This window comes from Girardinichthys multiradiatus, chromosome 4 (genome assembly GCF_021462225.1).
Source record: "Girardinichthys multiradiatus isolate DD_20200921_A chromosome 4, DD_fGirMul_XY1, whole genome shotgun sequence".
NCBI classification, from domain to species: Eukaryota; Metazoa; Chordata; class Actinopteri; order Cyprinodontiformes; family Goodeidae; genus Girardinichthys; species Girardinichthys multiradiatus.
The window spans coordinates 6,479,116-6,502,203 of record NC_061797.1 but is presented as its reverse complement, the minus strand read 5'-3'; the positions used below and the strand labels follow the sequence as shown (position 1 = coordinate 6,502,203).

Here is a 23,088-nt window from a genome sequence, read left to right as displayed (position 1 = left end):
TCAGGGTCCGGTCACCTCTTCTCGTTGTGCAGCGTTTTCTGCCACACTTTTTCCTTCCCACAGACTTCCCACTGAGGTGCCTTGATACAACACTCTGGGAACAGCCTATTCGTTCAGAAATTTCTTTTTGTGTCTTACCCTCTTGCTTGAGGGTGTCAATAGTGGCCTTCTGGACAGCAGTCAGGTCTGCAGTCTTACCCATGATTGGGGTTTTGAGTGATGAACCAGGCTGGGAGTTTTAAAGGCCTCAGGAATCTTTTGCAGGTGTTTAGAGTTAACTCGTTGATTCAGATGATTAGGTTCATAGCTCGTTTAGAGACCCTTTTAATTATATGCTAATTTTGTGAGATAGGAATTTTGGGTTTTCATGAGCTGTATGCCAAAATCATCCGTATTAAGACAATAAAAGACCTGAAATATTTCAGTTAGTGTGCAATGAATCTAAAATATATGAATGTTAAATTTTCATCATGACATTATGGAAAATAATGAACTTTATCACAATATGCTAATATTTTGAGAAGGACCTGTAATGTGGTTGCACAAGTGTTCATGTTTTCTTGGTCGCATCTCGTAATAAAAGCTGAGGTCTGCAGAGAGCTTTCAAGGCAACATTAAGGTCCCATTAAGGTATGAATCAGGAGAAGAGAATAGATACATGACCAAAACCTCAGGTATACCATGGAACATGGTAGAGACAGCCATCATCAGGTCGAGAAAATATGGTGACCACACCAAGAACCAGATGCCCCAGCAAAACTATTATTAAGATAAGAAAACTGGAAGTCGCCCACAGCAACATTAAAAGGAGCTGCAAGAATTTCTGGCACGTACCGGCTCCCTAAACCTTTCTGTGCCTGGGCTGTGTGGTTGGAGGGCAAGATGGAAGCATTTCCTTACAAAGAAAAACATCTGAGCCTGGCCACATTACAAAGAAAAACCGGAATTTTGTCTGATTAAACCAAGGTTAACCAACATTTTGGCCATATTTCCAAAAGGTGTGTTCGGCTCAGAAACAAAAACAAAAAAAACATACCTACAGCGAAGCATAGTGGTGGTAGCATCATGCTTTGGGGATGTTTTTCTTCAGCTGGATCTGGGGCCTTATAAGGGAGTTATGAACAGCTCAAAATATCAGTCAATTTTCCCCCTAGAAGATTTTAGTTTGTTTTTCAATTAAGTTGTACAGCTTACAAGTCACACTGGGGTCAAACGGTTCTGAAATGATCTAATCTTCTTTCACATCATTAAAATCTAGACTTTAAAAACTTTAACAAGGGTGTGGGGCCTTTCTGTACCCACTGCAGCTGCTGAATAGCTAGACAACCCAAATAAAGAATAACTGAATCTGTGATAATATGAATACGAGATGAAACAGAACAGTGAAGGTGCAGATCCAGCTTCTTTTAATGACAGGAACTTTCTTCTCTCCTGCCCTTACACACCTTTTTCCCTTCAGCTCATTCATTTTGATCAAGTTGCCATGTGTGTAGCACCCCCACATGGCAGTATAGAGCAGGTGCACTAGAAGTATAGAAATCTGCTTTAAGTAGTTAGTTTTATTTATCAACTAAGCAATATTCAGTTGACATTGCTATATTTGATCCAATCCCAATTAAACCCCACTAAACACAGTTTCTGGGCAGGTTTATTGAATAATATGTGACAAAACAGGTTGTATTACAGAAAGTTCCTCTCACCTTGTAGTGGAAGGCATCTGAACAATGTTTGCACTGGTACATCCTGGTCTTGCAGTGGTAGATCATGTGGTTTTCCAGGTCCTTACTGTCTGACGCTTTGTGCTCACAGATGGGACACTGGTATGGAGCCCTCTGCCTGTGAACACGCAGGTGCTGCTTAATGTAGCCCTTATTACCACTGCTGTAGTGACACAGACGGCACCGGTACGGCCTCTCGCTGCCCGGATTGTAATCCACCAACCCCCCATCAGGTGAGCCAGCTAACCCATCCATGCCTGAAATGTTGCACACATAACTCTCAGCTCCATTCCCAGTGACCGCTCCATCTATAGCCCCATTTTGGAATTGTGCATTATCCTGAAGCTCTTTCAATATGTCTTCATCGGAGGCGTTCTGGTCTGAGCGCTCTCTAAGTCTTTCGATGACGGTTAGCAGTGAAAGGCTGATTCCGGCTTTGGTGGCAGGACTTTCCTCATCACCCTCAACAAGGCCCAGGGACCCCAATTCCTCCTCTTTGCCCTGGCTACAAAGCTCCAAGTCCAACAGGGCCGCTGTTTTCTCCATGTCAGATTCCCTCTGTCCACTCTGAGTCATGTCCAAGAGCCTCTGGCCCATGTGTTGGCTGTGCATCTGCGGTAAAACAGTCTTCAGATTCACCTTGGGGATGGAGGTGGGCAGCTCTGGTGTCCTCATTGGCATAGCAACCAGAGCCTCTGCAGCCAGAGAGTGGAGGCGGAGAGACTCAGAATGTGTTCGCTTGCGACTAGCCGGTGGGATGTTTTCATCCCTTGGGGAGGCATCACCTTTAGAGAGAGGAGACTTACAGTCAGCACGTAATGGCTTACTGTTGGTGGAATTGTCTGCACAGACAGCAACACCTCCCAAATGGTTCTGCTCCTCCTCCTTTACATCCAGCAAACTCTTGTCTCTATCCATGTCTGGGCTGAGAAGAAGAGGCTTTGTCACCATTACTGAGTCTTCAGCTGAAGGAAGGCGTTCTACGATCACGTTTATATGACCAGCACTGTTCAGACTGCTGTTAATGATCTTCTGGGCTGATGACAGCAGACTGTCAGTAACAGAGGGGCTGTCTTGGGTACTGTCAACCTCCATGTCACCATGTGCCTCAGTGGTCACCTGCACCTCCACCACAGGCTCCTCAGAGCTCACATCTTTGGGAACATATCCACTCTCCTCTTCTTCATCTATAGCTGTTGCAGAACCTTCCCTGGATTTAGAGCCTGGAAGATTGAATAGGTCCTGTTGATTCTCAGTGGCCACAGGCATGCAGAGCTGCAGGTTGATGGCAGCCGGGAGCTTCGGCAGACTTTTATCATGAAGACTTGGGGACAGAATAACTAAATCCTCTCGGGATACAATACTGTTGGTAGCGGCTTGTGTCTCTTGTCTTGCTGAACCACCTTCCTCTTCCTCAAAGATGGGATAGGAGCAGTCGACGAGGCCGGCGTGTTTCCAAGCGTGCGTCTTGAGCATTCGCTGCTGGCTGCACACGTAGCTGCAGATCAAGCAGCGGTACAAACCATACTCCTCATAGCTATACCATTTCTTCTTCTTTTGTTGCTCATCTCCTGAACTTTTGATCACTTCAGCACCTGTACTGTGTTGCTCCTCATCCCCGACCTTTTTTAAAATCATTTCCTCACCCAAAGTGAGCATGGAAGTTCTCTTCGTGTTGCCTCGGTCATCGCAGTGCAGCCTGACGTGTGCCTCCAGCTGGTCCTGGTCTCTGGAGGTGAAGTGACACTCAGAGCACATGAGGATGAGGTCACTGTGCTGCTCATTGTGCTGCTTCAGGTGCTCTCTGAGCTGGGTCAGCGTCTGGGAGAGGTAGGGACAAAGGCTGCACTGGTAGCACGTTACTGTCCGTTTGTGATCACTGTGGTGTGACCCGCCAGCAACCTCAGTCACTGCAGAGGTGATGCTATTGTTGTTATTGTCACCCATACCAAGAGAAGAAGAGACACTGTCTGCACTGCTGTCATCTATTCTGACCTCCTCATTACAGTTATTCTTCATTTTCTTGTAAGGAGAACTTCCCAGGCTGAATCTCACCTCGGTACTTCCTCTCCCAGCGGAGGAGTCCAGATATTGGCCTCTTTTCGGCCCCCCCACAGTGCAGCGCCTCTGCGGCCGCTTCTCAACTATCTTGCTGAGCTTCTCAATGACCTGGATGAGGGACTCATCCACCTGTTTTGGCAGGATATTCCTTGGGATATCCTGATCTACGACCCCCTGACGGTGGGTCAGAAAGTGAGATCCAGGTACTGGAGCAGAGGAAGAAGCATCAGATGCAGAGGAGGACTTTGAGATGAGGACAGCAACACTGCTATTCTCATCCATTACCTAGGAGAGAGAAGGAAACAAAGTAGCACAATCATTTTGGTTGCTGCATATAGTCAACGCATTGATGAGAATGTTTTTTTATTCATCCATTTTGACATGCTTTACTTTCAATTTCTTTTCCCCTGGCACAAAAATCCACATCTAATTTAATGCAAGTTCAGTCATAAGGCTGCACATATTGTATATTTGTCATTATGGCAAAATAACTGTATACAAACAGCCTGGACTGTTAGCTAGTTAGTCCAGCACAATATATTCAGACTCTCTAAGCCTGTAACATTTCTACTCAGACATGTTTAACGCAGTATAAAAAGGTTAAGAACGTAAGGAGGTGGTAGAGTGAAAAGACTGAGGAACTGAACTAAGATGTTTCAATGCTAAATGGCAGATGTTGACCTGAAGCATCTTTTTCAGTACAATCTTGTGGTTAAGATGGAAATACTTTTTATTTTTCATAGTTTGCTATAGATCCAGAGCAGATAAACATTAACCCTTCATTTATTTACTGTAACTCATATCGTTATCGTGATATTGACCAATATGTACAGTAAATATCCTCTGAATAAGAAGGTGAGCGCCACCATCAGTATAGTGTCCTGCCAATAGTAAGATATGCTAATACAATCAAGGTGTGAGGATGCTAATCAGTCAAGGACGTTGGTTTAAAATGCTGCCATGAATAAACGGTGGGGTCAACAATCCAGACACAATCTGGAGAGGAATCATCATGATGTGAGGATTGTCCAGCAACATGGAGCTGAGTCTTACAGGTAAAACTGAGAATCAAGTACCTCAAACATGAAACACGTTTAAACTTTTAGACCTTGACCGCATGATCAGTTGTCAAAAAGTTGTTGGATAAACTGAGGCAACTGACTTTGGTCGATTCCAAGTACCAAGAACACAAGAATGGATCCTAATCAGTCTGGATTAGGGGCAGACTGGTTTAAAGTATGGTACTTTACAAAAGTTTTTAAAAGCTCCTCTTTAAGACCGCCAAAATGTTCTGCCACGCTGTTCTTAGGGTTTCAATTTCTTTTAATTAGATCACAGAGCATTCTCTATGGAGCACAGAGTGACGCAGACCTGCCCCTCCCCCACATGTTGGTGTGCACTGCTGGTCAGATGGCTAAAAGAAGACTCCAATGTGTTTCAAATGGACATACCTGCTAAATACAAGGGGATGTTTGGCTTATTTTTGTGCATCAAACTAACAAAACATACATGTAATAAACTATAATGACAGTTTGTTTTTGCAGCAGTACAGATAACTGTCACTTTTCTGTTTTAAATAAAGGCGATTAGATCAAGTTATACTCCTGTAGGGAACACTGTGGTGCTGAGAAAGTAAAAACTAGGATTTTCCCTTATACCACGATAATCCCATACCCAGATGTAGAGGCATCTTGGACCATATTATTAAAACTCTCTACATAAATGCATTTCCACATAAATGAAATCACTCCATTTTCTAGAAAAAGTGAACAGCGAATGGCTAAATATAATAAATTAGTGATATACAGGAACATCTAAAAAAAACTTAAATATATTTCAAAAGTAATATCAGTAACTGAATAACTGAAACTCGTTATTAGATTGATATAATTCAGGTGTTTGTTCATTTGAATGAAGAATTTTAGATAACAATAGTGTGAATCTCCTCCAAGCTCTTGAATGGCCTTTGCCTCAGAATCTTCTCAGAGCTGCAGTTATCCCTACTGCTTGTGCACCTTTTTTTCTTCCAACAAACTTCCCATTAATAGAAGTAGATATACAGGTCCTTCTCAAAATATTAGCATATTGTGATAAAGTTCATTATTTTCAATAATGTCATGATGAAAATGTAACATTCATATATTTTAGATTCATTGCACACTAACTGAAATATTTCAGGTCTTTATTGTCTTAATACGGATGATTTTGGCATACAGCTCATGAAAAACCCAAAATTCCTATCTCACAAAATTAGCATATTTCATCCGACCAATAAAAGAAAAGTGTTTTTAATACAAAAAACATCAACCTTCAAATAATCATGTACAGTTATGCACTCAATACTTGGTCGGGAATCCTTTTGCAGAAATGACTGCTTCAATGCGGCGTGGCATGGAGGCAATCAGCCTGTGGCACTGCTGAGGTCTTATGGAGGCCCAGGATGCTTTGATAGCGGCCTTTAGCTCATCCAGAGTGTTGGGTCTTGAGTCTCTCAACGTTCTCTTCACAATATCCCACAGATTCTGTATGGGGTTCAGGTCAGGAGAGTTGGCAGGCCAATTGAGCACAGTGATACCATGGTCAGTAAACCATTTACCAGTGGTTTTGGCACTGTGAGCAGGTGCCAGGTCGTGCTGAAAAATGAAATCTTCATCTCCATAAAGCTTTTCAGCAGATGGAAGCATGAAGTGCTCCAAAATCTCCTGATAGCTAGCTGCATTGACCCTGCCCTTGATAAAACACAGTGGACCAACACCAGCAGCTGACACGGCACCCCAGACCATCACTGACTGTGGGTACTTGACACTGGACTTCTGGCATTTTGGCATTTCCTTCTCCCCAGTCTTCCTCCAGACTCTGGCACCTTGATTTCCGAATGACATGCAGAATTTGCTTTCATCCGAAAAAAGTACTTTGGACCACTGAGCAACAGTCCAGTGCTGCTTCTCTGTAGCCCAGGTCAGGCGCTTCTGCCGCTGTTTCTGGTTCAAAGGTGGCTTGACCTGGGGAATGCGGCACCTGTAGTCCATTTCCTGCACACGCCTGTGCACGGTGGCTCTGGATGTTTCTACTCCAGACTGAGTCCACTGCTTCCGCAGGTCCCCCAAGGTCTGGAATCGGCCCTTCTCCACAATCTTCCTCAGGGTCCAGTCACCTCTTCTCGTTGTGCAGCGTTTTCTGCCACACTTTTTCCTTCCCACAGACTTCCCACTGAGGTGCCTTGATACAGCACTCTGGGAACAGCCTATTCGTTCAGAAATTTCTTTCTGTGTCTTACCCTCTTGCTTGAGGGTGTCAATAGTGGCCTTCTGGACAGCAGTCAGGTCGGCAGTCTTACCCATGATTGGGGTTTTGAGTGATGAACCAGGCTGGGAGTTTTAAAGGCCTCAGGAATCTTTTGCAGGTGTTTAGAGTTAACTCGTTGATTCAGATGATTAGGTTCATAGCTCGTTTAGAGACCCTTTTAATGATATGCTAATTTTGTGAGATAGGAATTTTGGGTTTTTATGAGCTGTATGCCAAAATCATCCGTATTAAGACAATAAAAGACCTGAAATATTTCAGTTAGTGTGCAATGAATCTAAAATATATGAATGTTACATTTTCATCATGAGATTATGGAAAATAATGAACTTTATCACAATATGCTAATATTTTGAGAAGGACCTGTATATGGCACTCTATGTATGTGTCTGCTGAACATCTATCAGGTTGGCAGTCTACCCGATGATTGTGTAGGCCACAACTTTTCTGCATTACAAATAATCTACAAAAATGAAATATATAAAATTCAGTTGATGAGTTATATTAGTGAAATGAAATAGTCTTTTTAACAATATTCTAATTGACTGAGACATCCCTGTAAATGATCTGTTACATGACTATAAAAACATTGCTGTATTGCTTTTGATTGGTCTCATGTGATATAATAAATAAATACATCACTGTGTGTAATGCACCTGTATAGAAGTAATACATTTTTGAATTAGATTTATTAAATACACTAACTTATTTATTGAGAGCGTCTGTACAGCACAGCAGCAGCGGTTATTTCTAACTTACTTTGCTTTATGTGAGGAAAAAACAGTTTTCTAACTTCATTTTATTTGTAGTTTGCTGCTCTGTAAATGGGGTGTTGTTATACAGATCAATCCTGACTCGAATGTGTGACTTTGCAAACGATTCCCTTGATAAGCAGAATTGTTTAATCCATTCCTGATAAGGCCTCCACACCGAACCATGTGCGTCTGTTTACAAACTGAGCTCTGGGGAAATGATCAGCCACAATGTGGTTCAAATTCCTTTCATCTCCACAAAGTCAACACTTTTCCCAGTTCCCATCTTCCGACCGCAGTTCTCCTTTCTCTTTCTCCCACTTCTGTTTCTGAACGAGGAGATGACAACATGCTTAGAGAGAAGCGTACCATACAACGGAGTGAGTGAGAGGTACCAGCACTTCACATAAAAACTTTCAAATCAGTCGCGATTCTTTATCATCCTGATAAAGATGAGGTCAGCCCCTCGGGAGACTCCATCACCGTGTCCTTTGACCCGTCTGAGAGGAGCACCTGTTATGTCAGAATCTAAAAATATTTCCTTCACTAGCCAATGAAATAACGTTGTACACAGCCTCCAAACTCAAACACACTCGTGTTAGCTAACAGGCTACACCGATTCGGACAAAACTGAGGTTTCTTGAGTGATTTGTTTCAATAAACAACTGACAAAAGTTCTGAGAAAATAGGGCAGACAGTGTTAGCTTCACATCTTGCTGTCTGCTATTCAAACACACACACACACACACAGTGCTAGCAGTTCCAAACATGAATGTACAACAAGGGCATCTGTATTCGCATTAAGGCTAATGTGTGACAGAGGAGCACGTGGCGGAAAACACTCACCGACGCAGCAAGACTCGACGCTCTTTGCCCTCAGCGCGTAAAACTAGAGAGTTTGCATTCGTTAGTCATAAAAAGTGGCCTCTCTCTCTCACCACATTGCAAAATGGCGAGGATGGAATATCAGTCACGTGACTTGGAGTTTGAGTCAGGTGACCAACGCCGTCTTCAAGAACCGCTCGTAAACCGCGGCGCTGCCACTATCTGCTACACAGCCGGAGCTGCGGACACAGTCGTGTGAAACGGCTCATAAAAGCTTGATGCTGATGCTCCACTGTGTTTTATCAAGTCTAAAGTCAGCGCAACTGCACCAGGATATGCTTCCTTCTGCTGACTAGCTGCACGAAGATGCTGATTTTACTTTCCAGCAGGACTTGGAAACTGCCCAACGTACCAATTCCTGCTGTAATCACCATGGTGTTACTGAGCATGACTGGCCAGCCAACAAAGAATCTATGGAGTAGTGTCAAGAATAAGATGAGACACACCAGAGTCAACAATACAGACCATATAAAGGCTGCTAAGCAACCTAGACATCAAATTCATCCAAATTCACAAAGAATGGCTGAATTCCATTAAAGTTTTCTACATATTACAATAAAGCATTGAACAAACAGTCATTGATTAATTTTCTGGCATTTTGATTATTAAAATAACTGACAGTTAGTTTTGTTCCTCACATTTGTTTTAAAATATAACTAATTATAGTTAAATTCTGAAATTATGACAAAAACTGTTTCCACTTTTTTATTTCAGCAAATTAATTGGATCTTGTGATGGTAAATTAAGGACGTGCTTACAAAAGTATTTACAGATTTCTTCTATTTTTGGCTTTTTGTAACCTTTTAATGTTCAGCTCATCAAATGTTATTAGAATATAAAGATATTGAGAGAAACCAGACCTGGGCTTATGTTAAAATGTGATCCCCTTTAAACCCCTTGGCAACAACAACTACAGTCAAGCTTTTGTGATAACTGGCAGTGAATCTTTAACTTCACTGTGGATGCAATTTTACCATACTTATTTGCAGAATTGTTTTAATTACCCAACATTGTACAGTTTTATAGTATAACTGGTCAGCCTTAGGTCATACCACAGAATCCTAATCAGATTTAAGTCTAGACTGTTACAAGTATACTCCAAAACACAAAATTTGCTTTCTTTCGAGCCAATCATACAGCGCCCAGGAACTGACATGGGGGAAAAATAAATATATAGCAAATATATATATATATATATATTTATTTTTTATTATTATTATTTTTTCCCCATGTCAGTTCCTGGGCGACATAAAATCAGGTTTGTGACTTCTGGTGTGCTTTGGATTATTTTCCTGCTGCAGAACTCAAGTGCACTTGAAGTTAAGGTCACAAACTGATGGCATTCTTCTTTAGGATTTTGTGCTAGAGGGCAGAATTTATGGTTCCATCAATTACAGCAAATCATCCAGGTTCTGGAGAAACACAGCAATCCCAGATCATTTCAGTATCTCCACCATGTTTGACTGCAGGTATGATGTCCTTCTTCTGAAATTCTAAAGGAACAAAACTAGCTGGCAGTTATTTTAACGATGCTTTATTGTAATATGTAAACAAAGTTTATGGAAGTCAGACATTTTTGGTGAATTTGGGTCATTACTTTTCACATTTCAATGTAAATTGCAGGACATACACATGCTGAGTGTAGTTGAAAGGGACACACAACTTCAAAAATGTTCCACTCTTTGGGCGCGGCGCTGATGGTGTGGGGGTTGGGCGCGCGACCATGTGCAGAGGCTATGGTCCTCTGCACATGCGACGTTTGCCGAGTGTCTCCCCCTCTTTCTACCCCTTTTTCCTGTCTGCCTACTGTCAAGAATAAATGAATGAGGGCCACTAGTGCCGAAAAAATATCTTAAAAACAAAATAAAAAAAATGTTCCACTCTTGTCCCGTCAGTTCACAAAAATTCCATCCATCGTGTAATAAGCAGGTGCCTATCCAGCAGGTATTGGGCATGAAGTGTGTGCACCCTGAACAGGTTGCCAGCCTGTTACAGAGCAACACGAAAACAAGAGAGGAAGCTATTGCACCCAGAAAGCACAAAAACATGCACAGGCAAACTCACTGCAGAAAGGCCCCAGCCAGGTTTCGAACCCAGTACCTCTTGCTGTAAAACAGCAGTTCTAACAGCTGTTCGACTACGCAGCCAGGTTGCTGAATATTTCCAAAACCTTCAGGGATCATTGTGATATTTTTTGGAAAACTGCAGGCCTTTGTGTTCTTTTTAGTCACCATTGGTTTTGGCCTAGGGGCCCTCACATGGATGCCATTTTTGCCCAGTCTATTTCTTCATGAATCATGAACTCTGAAATTAACTGAAGCAATTGAGTCGTGCTATGATTTAGAATATGTGGGCTCCTGGATGAGTTGTCAAAGTCCTGGGAAGGTTCACCATAATTTCATGTTTCCTTTGTGGAATCACGGGAATCCAAAACTTTAGAAATGTGGAAATATATTATGTGTGTGCATCATTACTATGTTCAAAACCAGTGTGGGAAATAAAATGTGTAACATGTGTTAGTATAAGACATTGTGTGGCCTGCAGAAGTATTTCTCTCAGGGGTATGGTGAAAGTGGAAAATTACTGAGAACTGCAGGAGTGTGTGAAAAGTAGAGATAGTACAACTGACTGAGTTACTCCCTGCTTATATCAGTAGATACGGGATGCAGCTGTGGGACAATACCTGTCTAAATATGGTAAGCCGGAAAAGTGTGTACGTGACTATGTGTAGAAAATATTGTAAACAAGGGCACTGCCCATTTTCGTGTGTGTTTTAAGAAAATAAATGAGCCCAGTGAGAGAGAGCAGAAGAAATCTCGGTGTGTCTTGACCACATGAGCTCTCTCTGCTCCCTGGGTCCAGGTATTTGAATGACATACAGCTATCTCCGTGTGATTTATTCTAATGTGTTGTGAATTCCTCTAGGTTACGGTGAATAAAACGAACGCGCAGAAGACCCCGTTAAAGGGATACTTCAACAATTTGGTGACCCCGACGTGATTCACGGCTGAATCAAGGAATTCGGATAAAAAGAGTGTGACATCCGAACGTCCTGACATCTAGGGCGCCCACAAATCATCAAAGGTAAGGTAGAGCCTATTTTATTAAACTCTCCGATTGAACTTATGTGTAGGCTAAATTAACCGGGGTGTCAGTTGGTTCTGAATGTCATTTTACTCTGCAAAACTGTAAAAGAGTGCGCGTTAACTGGACGTGTTAAAATGGAGTCAGATAAGAATTGCTGAGTGTCGTCAGTAGCTTGGCAAAATACGAAAGCTGAAAAAGGTTAGAGGCCTTATATTGCTGAGAGTGGCGTCTCAACTTATTGTTTGACGAAGCAGTAAGATATAGCTGGGTTCAAGGCCTGTGACTTGGCAAACCACAAAGAATATTTTTAACAGGGGTTAGAGGCCCATCTAGTGGACACACAGAGGAACTACGGTCCTCACAAGCGACGGGTAGTGGAGTCAATGTTAAATAATTGGACAATAATTCTGAATTAAAAATGCGGTTGGATTTTTGATTATTTGAGGGAAAATAAAAAGCATTTATTGAATATAGGGTGAAGTGGCTTTGTAGTGGATTGTTTCTGCATATTTGTGCATTTCCTGTGTGCGAGTGTCTGTAACAGACAGTGGTGTTGAATTGAGGAAGTACAGGTGGAAAGTGTGTGTGCGACTGAGTTAGATGATTATTTGGGGTAAAATAAAAGACAAGTACTAGGTATAAGTATCTGTAGTGCGGATTATAGAAGAAATGTGAATGTTAAGTGTTTTTGCTGATATTAAATGGGAGTGACTGTGAGAAGCGCTGACTGTGGGTGTGTGTGTGTCTGGGTGCAAGCCAGCGGAGAGCAGGCCCACCATTGCAGTTGAGTAAATGCACTGTATTGTCTGGTAAACCTGGCGGTGTTAACAAGGATAATACAGTGATAAGCGGATTTTATATGCATATTGTGAAGCGTGAATTGAACATTAATTTCACAGGATTTTACACAACATGGAAGGGGAATTTCCAGAAACACCAGGATGGGTAGATTTGGAAACCCAATTGACTAACATGCAAGCACTAGTTCTCCAAACGAGAGGTAAGGAGAAGATGAAAAAGAAGATCGAAAAACAGGTAAGAGAAGCAATGAAGGAGGATGGACTTAATTTGACGGACAAGTGGAATTTAGGTGATTGGTTTAGAAAGAAAATGAACACAGCTAAGAAACACAGACAGGAAGCACAAGGTAAGTTGAATGAAGCTACTGTGTGGTCCAAAGGTAAGTACAAGACCAACAAAGAAAAATGTGAAAAAGAGGAGCGCTTCTGGGGAGACATGGTTTTAATACATCAAGGAGGAAGGCACACAATGAAGCAGAAAAAACCCAGAGGAGGAGCCAAGAAGGAGGGGTCAAAATCAGCTCAGGGGAGGAGCCCAGACACACCTCCCCCATATGCACCCTCCTCCAAGTACAGCTCACTCACTGGTGCACCCACACCGCCCCCTGGTGGATTGTACCTCATATTGGAAATAGAGAATGGAACACTTGTACTGCATGGCTTGGACATTCTAGAAGGGGGGGCTGGATCTGTCAGTGGAAGTTCCGGATTATCTACGTCAGCATCTGCTGGCTCATTTCTGGATACAGAAAAAGCAGCCTTTCAGGACAGAGAGGTAAGAGAAAGAAAAGAACAACAACAAGGAGGCCTCAGTCTAACAAATCCCTTTCGCTCACCGCCACAACAATCCTCCCAACCACCGTCTCTAATTTCAGAGGCTGGGGCACGGGGGCCACCCGGGACACCCGGCCCAAGCTCTGGCTTAGAAGGAGCAGGGACTGATCCGGTGGGATCAGTGGCTTTACTGCTAAGTGGATCCTGGAGGCCAGATACGGTTTTGTGTCCCAATCCTTTTCTCACATCCACACCTTGTCACACCTCTACCCCAGCTGTAGAGCTGCAGGAAAACAGGCACAGCATACCACAGGAAGATGGAGAAGACAGAGCAGATCCGCAGCAAAACCATCCTGAGGACGGACCCCCAATACACAGTCAGACAGTTGTACAGTTAAGGGAACATTTAGCCCGCCAAGCTGCAGCTAAACCAAAAGGCTTTAGTTATGCCCCAAAAGCCAATTATCCCCTTTTACAGCAACAAGGCTCTGGAGCCCCCCGTAGGTATAAACCTTTCTCTCTGGGCGACATTACGGCTCTCTGTGACAAGTTGCCCCCCATAACTGAAGGAGCAGCAGTGTGGCTCCAGACTTTAGACACCTTGACGGCAGGCACCACACTAGCATTGGGAGATTATAGAGCAGTGGCAGGACGGTGCATGCCACACCACACATGTAGAGAGATTGAGACTGCTGCTTACACCTCAAGAGCCCCGGATTCTAACCGCTTCACCCAGCATGTCCACTGGCTAGGTGATGCATTGAGAACAGCATACCCTGTAACCAGGGGACGCACCATTCCTAAGTTTGAATGGGACCCTAAAATTAACCCCAGGGAATACCTGGACCAGTGCAAATCCATGTGGCAAACTCAGACAGGAATTAACCCAGCTAATGAGGGGGCAAAACGAGACTGGTTCAGAGATGCTGTCCTTAAAGGACTACCCCAACAGGTAAAAGCCAGTATGGACGACAATCCTGACATGGCTGGAGCGGACGCTGGAACTTGGAATCGCCATCTGATCCATCACCTGTCCAAAATAAGAGAGGACCATAAGAAAGATCAGGAGGAACTTAAGACCCTGCAGACCCAATTGCTAAAAATGCAGTTAGCTGAAGCAAAGCAGAAAGCAGGAGAAAAGAAGAAAGACAACAAAACTCCCAAAATAATGTATGAAGGTGCAGTTTCTCAGGGCCCCCAGACTCCTCCCTTTCCTGGCCATCAGGACACGATTGCACCGAGGTCTGCAACCTCTGGTCCTTATCATGCCCAACCAGGCCGGGGCAGGGGCGGGCCAAGGGGCAGTGGATTCCAAGGCGATGGGGGGGTGCTGACGTTTGCTACTACTGTGAGGAGCAGGGTCATTGGAGCCGAGACTGTCCGTACAACCTTGAGGCATATGGGCGTGGGTATGGACCCAGGGAGGCCCAGGGCGACGCCCGTATCGAGGACGGGTGGTCCACCACGTGGAGGTCAACAGCAGCAACCTTCACTTCAGCTGCCAGCCTGGGATGAACCCAGCTTTGGGCCAGACCACTACTGAGGGCCCCCACAGAACCCCCCGGACAGAGGGACTGAGGACCCCTTACTGTCCGTAACAGTGTATGGACAAACTCTTCCTTTTTTGTTGGACACTGGGGCCACATGCTCAACTATTCAACGAGCCCCTCCTACCACCCTCTCCACAAGGACTACCACTGTCATGGGGTTTTCTGGGGCTAAACAGGTCCTACCTTGCACTAACCCCCTAAAAACCGAGATAGGGGGACAGACTTTGAACCACAGCTATTTGGTGTCAGCGGACACCCCTGTCAACTTATTGGGCAGAGATATGTTGATTAAAATGGGAGCCACCATTTTATGTGGACCTGATGGACTGTCTGTGCATCTGCCCAATGGAACTCAACTAGCATGTGGCTGACATATATTGGGTCCTTCTGCACCCAGAAACCACAGCGGGCGGAGGCATTCTCTCGTCTTTCCTTCGGTGGAAATCCTGGATCTCGACCTTGGCGTCCTACGTCCCTCCCCCTGACCCGCCACATGTCACCCTCTTCTATGACAGGAATAACTGTGAGTGTTATCAGGAAAGCTTTGCTGAGGAGCTGGAGGGGACTTCCTGGGAGATCGCCACCGCAGACATTTATGTAGCCCCTGAAGGTGTCGTAGCCTCCATGCAGCTGTCTACTGAGCAGGAGGACTGGTTTAAAATGTGGTCTGATGGTGTACCCCATCTTTCACTAGCGCTCCACCCTGCTCACGAAGCCCGCGAGCTGGGAGGAGTGTTAAAACGCTTCCTAGCTCTCACTGACTGGCATTCTTCATCCACACCCAATCTATCTTATTCCCCCTCATGTAACACCTACCGCATTACTAACATGTCCACAGACGTTGGCACCTTGGAACATGTGCAACTTGAAAGACATCATGGCAGAGAAAAAACAGATCATCCAATGGCTGCAGCTGTAGTTCAGAGCATGCCATCTTCACTTTGGGCTGAGGGCCCCACGGACGTGGGACTCATTCAGTGCTCTCCCATCACTTTCCAGCTTAACACTGACTGACCCATTTGGAAATCACAGTACCTTCTTTTGGCAACACCCACTGTTTCTAAATGCTTGGAGGCCACGGCTGTGGTACTCTCACACCTAGCAAAAGCTGGGTACAAGGTCAGCAAAGCCGAAAAACAAATTTGCTGGAAACAGATGGATTTCTTGGGCAGGGTAATCTCTCAGCCCGGGACAGGAATGTCCCCTTCACATCAATCTGTTGTCCTTTCTCATCCAAAACCGGTGCGGGTGAAGGACATGCTTTCCTTCTTGGGACTCACCGGATACAGCAAGTCATTTATTCCAGGATACACTGACCTAACTGCCCCACTCCGCGACTTAGTGAAGACACAGGGCATGCGCCATTTGACGGCGCCTCTAGAATGGACAACAGAAGCAGAGGAAGCCTTTATTGCTCTTAAAACCAGCCTTTCCCAAGCTGCTCACTTGGCACATCCAGACTACACATTGCCCTTTCACCTGGATGTTTCTGTAACAGCACACACCGCAAACGGGGTGCTGTTCCAGAAAAAAGGGGGAGTAAGAACAGTGCTAATGTATATTAGCGTGATGTTTGACAACATGGAACTAAGACACCATGAATGTACCAGACATGCAGCAGGGTTGGCAAAAATAATTCAAAAAACAGCCCACGTAGTGATGGGACATCCACTACATATTCTAACATCACATGGAGTAGTGGCATTTGTCAATTCCAAAACTTTCACACTCTCACCATTGACACAACAGAGATTGAGTAAGGTGCTGGAGGCGCCAAATATCATCTACAGCCATGAAGGGATCAACATGGCAGACAGAATGACAGAAGGAGAGCCCCACGTATGCGCCGAAAAAGTTGAGGTAAGTGAGAAAATCAGACCAGACCTACAAGGAGAACCACTGACAGAAGCAAGATAACTGTACACAGATGGCTGTTGTTTTAGACATGACACAGAGGGTCTGAAAGCAGCCTATGCGGTGGTGGAAGACACAGGAACGAACTTTGTTACTCTTAAGGCAGAAGGGCTGATAGACACCCAATCAGCACAGAGAGCAGAGGTGCTAGCAGTAAAAGCAGCCCTAGAACTAGGGGAAGGACAAAAAGTGAACATCTACACAGACTTAGCTTATGCCACGGGAGCAGTGCACGTGGAACTAAAGCAATGGATGAGAACAGGGTTTAGAACAGCAGGACAAAAACCCATTAAACATGAGCAAGAAATGAGAAGATTAGCTGAGGCCCTACTACTTTCCAAGAAGTAGCGGTCATAAAATGCAAAGGACATGATAACAGCTACACTAGGGTGGCTCAAGGAAATCAAGCGGCAGACCAAGCAGCCAAAACCAAAGCTGGATATCTGCCCATACACATCTTGATGAACTCTGAAGTTGAATGGACACCAGAACCGACTCTGGAGGAGGTGAGTAGACTGCAAAAGGGGGCCTCACCGGAAGAGAAATCAGTCTGGAAGGCAAGAGGGGGAAGAAAAGACCAGGATGAACTAAGGAGAAGTCCAGACGGACGTCCCATCCTACCCCCAGGGTTGACCACAGCGGCGCTGGAAGAAGCACATGGACCGGGACATGCAGGACTGCACAAATGATGAAGAGTCTTGAGCACTGGTGGCATCCATACTGGAAACAGACGGTAGGTCATTGGATAAGCTCGTGTAGCACCTGCCAACAATTCAATGTGAGACCCACTCTGAAGCCTGCACCAGGTAAGTTCCCTGTGGACCCGGTAGCAGGTAAGGAAATCATCATAGACTACACAGACATGACAGAGAGTGAATGGGTTCAGATATCTTTTGGTGTGTGTGAATGCACACCAAATTCACCGGTTGGCCGGTTGGCCACCGGTTGGCCAGAGGCCTGGTCAGCAAAAAAGGAACACAGCAAAACAGTGGTGAAGTGTCTGATTAATCACTACATCTCCAGGCACGGTTTTCGTGCGAAAATCAGGTCAGATAACGGCACACATTTCAAAAATGAAGAACTTAGAGAAGTTGAAAAGTTCTTGGGACTGAGACATTCCTTTGGAACAGTGTACCATCCCCAATCCCAAGGGAAGGTGGAAAGGTTGAACCAGACAATCAAAACCAAATTGGCTAAAATCTGTGCACAGACCAAAATGAATTGGGTGACAGCATTACCTTTAGCTTTGATGTCAGTAAGGAGCTCAGTCAGCCAGAGACATGGGTTGACGCCCCATGAACTACAGACTGGAAGACCTTTTCCAGGCCCACATACCAGGTTGCCATTTCTGACTGAATGTGAACAATCTATGTCTCACCGTGATTACTACAGATCTCTCCACAGCTTGGTTGCAGCATTCTCAAAACAGGTGGCCGCCCAACCATCCGAGGCTCGAGCCACCACCTCAGACGCGGAGTGGATCCTTCTGAAAGTCATCAAACGGAAGTGGTCAGAGCCCAGGTGGACGGGTCCATTCCAGGTCACAGAGAGAACCTCACATGCGGTGAGGCTCAAGGGCAAAGGAGACACGTGGTATCATTGGAGCCAGAGTGCACCAGCAGAGGCACCACAGAGATCGCTGCCAGAGGTCCAGCAGAACCTGAGGGACAACACCAGCCCACCAGAAGACCCTTCTCACCCAATTCAAGGGGCAGAATAATCCCCTAGGGTGAGAAAGCGTTCATTTACACCTAAAGGTTAGTCTACACCTTAGGTGCACCGTCAGATCAGTGGTCCCACCAATAGGGGCAGAATAATCCCCTGGTGAGACCACTTAGCTCCAGGTCAGTCTACACCTGTGAGTAAAGACCAGGACATCACACAGAAGAGGCGGATGTGATTGAGCTTTCCTCTCTTTCACCGGTGGTTGTAGCTGCTCTCCCACCGAAGAACTGAACTGAACACTGAACTTAAAAAAAAAAAAAGAAAAAAGAGGTCTTTTGTGTTTCACCATATTGTTGATCCTTATCTTTCTTTGCAGGTACTTTTAAGAGTATGGGAGGTCAAAATAGAGGATCCAGTCCCCTTAAGGGTTGGATCATGGTGGATATATTTTATCATTTTTTATTGTTACATTAATACTAGGGTTGTATTGTGAACTACCTTTCCAAACATGTGCCAGCCATCCAGACAATAAAGTATCAAAACGCAGCGTTCCACCCGCCCCAACCGATCCATGTCTCAAGTTTTATGGAGGACTTGAATTAAATTACACTCTGGGCGCGACTACAACCTTCCAATTTGACCTTTGCGATGTAATACCGTGTGGGACCCATCAAATCGCCTGGAGAGGATATGATGTCTATTTATGCAGTGACGGGGGTTTCTCCTCGCATTGTGCAGAGGGTGACCCTCGGAGCACGCATGGCGGTGTGCCATTATGTGCGAATCGGTTTTATGCCATCAGTTACACAGGAAGGTGGGTCCCCTCCCTACCAGAAAAGGAGCCATATAGGAGCAGAGTCCAAAAAATCAGCCTGGTACGGAATGCCTTGACCCAAGACACCAGAGGAGGGGTGAACTCTCTGTTACTGTCTATAAAAGCACTTCAGGAAGGCCTGTTTACACACTTACACAGAGACAAACAGGGAAATAAGAAATCTTTATTTCTAGTAGTGGGGGCAGAAGTGACTGGTGCCGATCCCATGGGCTTAATTAATGTTAACCTTTTGAAACCCGTCCATCAACAGAATATCACCAGCAGCAGCTCTCCTGCAACTCCCCAACCGCCACCTGATTTCTCATCTGATAACCCTGCAGTACTTAAAATCGACTATTCAACCCTTAAACCTTTAGACATTATTCACATGGCCACCGGATATTCTGATGATAACTTATGGCTTAACTGGCTAGCTCAAACAGCTAAAGAACAATCTCAATCTGACTGTCTGGCCTGTGCATCAGCCAGACCACATTTGACAACTGATCCTGCTCCTCTGTATCCAGAGGACTGGTGGGGTTATAACTGTATGCTACAGCTGACTAAAGTGGCTACTCCCACAAACTGTACCACTTTGGCCAATTTGTTCCCACCCATTGCCAATAACACCAGAGCAGGCCCTTTCACCCCTCAACGAAGAAATGGCACATACACTTGCTTTAACTTCACCTCCACAACACCACAGGCAAATGTAGGACAAATTCCTCGCAATTGGTGTAACATCACGGTGCCAGGCTCAGTGATAGGTCCCTGGGCAAGATCAGGACTATTATTGTGGAGGACAGCGGCTATTAACTAGGATTCAAAATAATACTATTGGAATGTGTGCCATGGTTAGGTTGCAGGCACCTCTCCTTATGTTAGGGAAAGACTTTAAGTATCTTCCCTCGAAACATGCACAAAGCACGGCTCTCACTAGGCGATGGCGTAGACATGTCATGAAGCGGAGCAAAAACGCATTTGACCTGACCGAAGGCTCGCCCACCTACATTGACGCAATTGGACTCCCCCGAGGCGAACCCAATGAATATAAATTGGTGGACCAAGTGTCCCATTATAGCAGCTTTGTTCCCGGTAACTCCCAATAAAAACGTAGACCGCATCAATTACATACATTACAATGTGTTGCGCATGGCTAATTTGACACGTGATGCAGTTGAAGGCCTGTCGGACCAACTAGGTCCAACCTCTCTTCTGTCAGTTCAAAATAGGATGGCCCTGGACATGGTGTTAGCTATGTTTGGAGACATGTGTTGTACTTTCATACCCAATAATACCGCCCCTGATGGTTCCGTCTCAAAAGCTTTAGAAGGGTTAAAAACACTTTCCGCAACCATGCATGAGCACTCAGGAATAGACAATCCGTTCGAAGACTGGATGACGGGCATGTTTGGACACTGGAAAGGGTTGATTATGTCATTGTTTATATCCATTGCTGTTTTTGTAGCTATTATGGTTACCTGGGGATGTTGCTGTGTGCCATGTATAAGATCTTTGATTGTTCGCTTTATTACTACAACCATTGAAGGGAAAACCGCACCTCCTCCTCCTTCCCATATGATGCCTTTGCTTGCGGTTGATGCTAACGAGGAGGAGGACGAAGATTAACCCGTAAGACTAATTGACAGGGCGTCTGATATGTATTACTGTCTAGGGAGCAGAAGGATGGTAGAATATTACATTGGCATATTTGGACAGACTATGGAATAAAGCACGGATAGACACCCTTCAGTTAGAGGGGTCAATACTCCCTGCCAAGACTTAGAAGGATGTAAGCATCCTTGGGATTACAAAGGCCGGACAGGCAATAGTCCCTGGGCACATGGCATGGCATTGGAGGCAGGGTCAAAAAGCATGATGACAAACATTTTCTTCTGCTCCACAGGTTGCAATGATTGTTAAAATCTTTTATGAAGCATCTTCAAGTAGTGGTGAAGTCTTAGGAGACTTCAAAAGGGGGAAATGGTGGAAATATATTATGTGTGTGCATCATTACTATGTTCAAAACCAGTGTGGGAAATAAAATGTGTAACATGTGTTAGTATAAGACATTGTGTGGCCTGCAGAAGTATTTCTCTCAGTGGTATGGTGAAAGTGGAAAATTACTGAGAACTGCAGGAGTGTGTGAAAATTAGAGATAGTACAACTGACTGAGTTACTCCCTGCTTATATCAGTAGATACGGGATGCAGCTGTGGGACAATACCTGTCTAAATATGGTAAGCCGGAAAAGTGTGTACGTGATTATGTGTATAAAATATTGTAAACAAGGGCGCTGCCCATTTTCGTGTGTGTTTTAATAAAAGAAATGAACCCAGTGAGAGAGAGCCAGAAGAAATCTCGGTGTGTCCTGACCACAAGAGCTCTTTCTTCTCCCTGGGTCCAGGTATTTGAATGACATACAGCTATCTCCGTGTGATTTATTCTAATGTGTTGTGAATTCCTCTAGGTTACGGTGAATAAAACGAACGCGCAGAAGGCCCCTTTAAAGGGTCACTTCAACAGAAACTGCATTTTAAAACTTACTAAACTGCCAGATGGAAATGACTTTGTTTCTCATCTGTTTCTAGAATAATTTTGGTTGCCATAATCTACCTGCTTTTTGAAGAGAGGCCGCCAGTTCTCAAAAGGGGTTGAGATTAGTGGAATTTGCTTCTGACAAGTCCAACATTTCAAGAGGATTGTCAACCAAAATCTATTCAAGAATTTAGGGGAGTTTCACAAGCAGTCAGAGCATCAAGAACCACTGTGCACAGACCAGTCTTGTGCAAGTCTCTTACCTGGGCCAAGGGGAAAAACATTTGGACTAGGGGTCAGTGGTCCAAAGTCCTCTTTTCAGATGAAAGTAAAATCAAGGTCCCAGAGTCTGTAAGAACAGTGGAGACGCACTTTGCTTGAAGTCCAGTGTGACATTTGAAACATATCGTGAACATATCTCTTCAGCTCTGGTTCTTTGTTCTCAGGATGATGCCTTCACGGTGTCCTGAAGGAAGAAATTAAGTCAACAGCTGAAAGAAAAGATATGAGGACCCTGTGATTTCTCAGCATAGTTTCTGTGCCCGTATATTAGACTCAAAGATGACTCTAGCAGGCTGAAGCTCTTGGATAAGGTGTGGTGTGTTTAAGCCAGACCCTTCAGTGATAAAGACAAGCTGCTTAGCAGGATACACCACAGCTCAACACTGCCATCTAGTGTTTATTCTTTATGAGGTTAATGGTGTATGAATAACAAAAGGAAGACTGTTTCCTTGAAAGTAACAATCACTTGAAGTAATGCACCGATATTTGAGGTGCGATTAAAATCAGGGTTTCTATGTGTTTTCCATTTCTAAATTCTTTACTTTTTTAATTTCAAGGATTTTATCGTGAAGTGAACAAAAAATCAACTAGTTGGTTTTATTATCTGTATGTTGTATAAATTATGAAGAAAGACAATCTTAATTGTGGTTTTCTGTTGTAAGGAATATATGATGGTGGCGCAGTTGGTAGCACTGTTGCCTTGCAGCAAGAAGGTCCTGGGTTCAATTCCCTGCCGGGGGTCTTTCTGCATGGAGTTTGCATGTTCTCCCTGTGCATGCGTGGGTTCTCACCAGGTACTGTGGCTTCCTCCCACAGTCCAAAGACATGCCTGTTAGATTAATTGGTCACTCTAAATTGCCCTTAGGTGTATGAATGAGTGTGTGCTTGGTTGTTTGTGTGTTGCCCTGCGATGGACTGGCGACCTGTCCAGGGTGTACCCTGCCTC

The 23,088-nt window shown here is 44.5% G+C and overlaps 1 protein-coding gene across 1 annotated transcript in view; it reads right to left on the bottom strand.

The window, feature by feature from the left end:
* znf507 (zinc finger protein 507) overlaps positions 1-9,068 on the bottom strand; it is a 35,564-nt gene extending 26,496 nt beyond the window's left edge. Inside the window, exons 1-2 of the mRNA XM_047363533.1 lie at positions 8,681-9,068; positions 1,701-4,064 (exon numbers count right to left, since the gene is read on the bottom strand). Of these exons, the coding sequence (XP_047219489.1) occupies positions 1,701-4,061 (2,361 nt within the window). The 5' untranslated portion in view covers positions 4,062-4,064; positions 8,681-9,068. The remainder of the gene's footprint in view (positions 1-1,700; positions 4,065-8,680) is intronic.
* Positions 9,069-23,088: the final 14,020 nt, after the last annotated feature.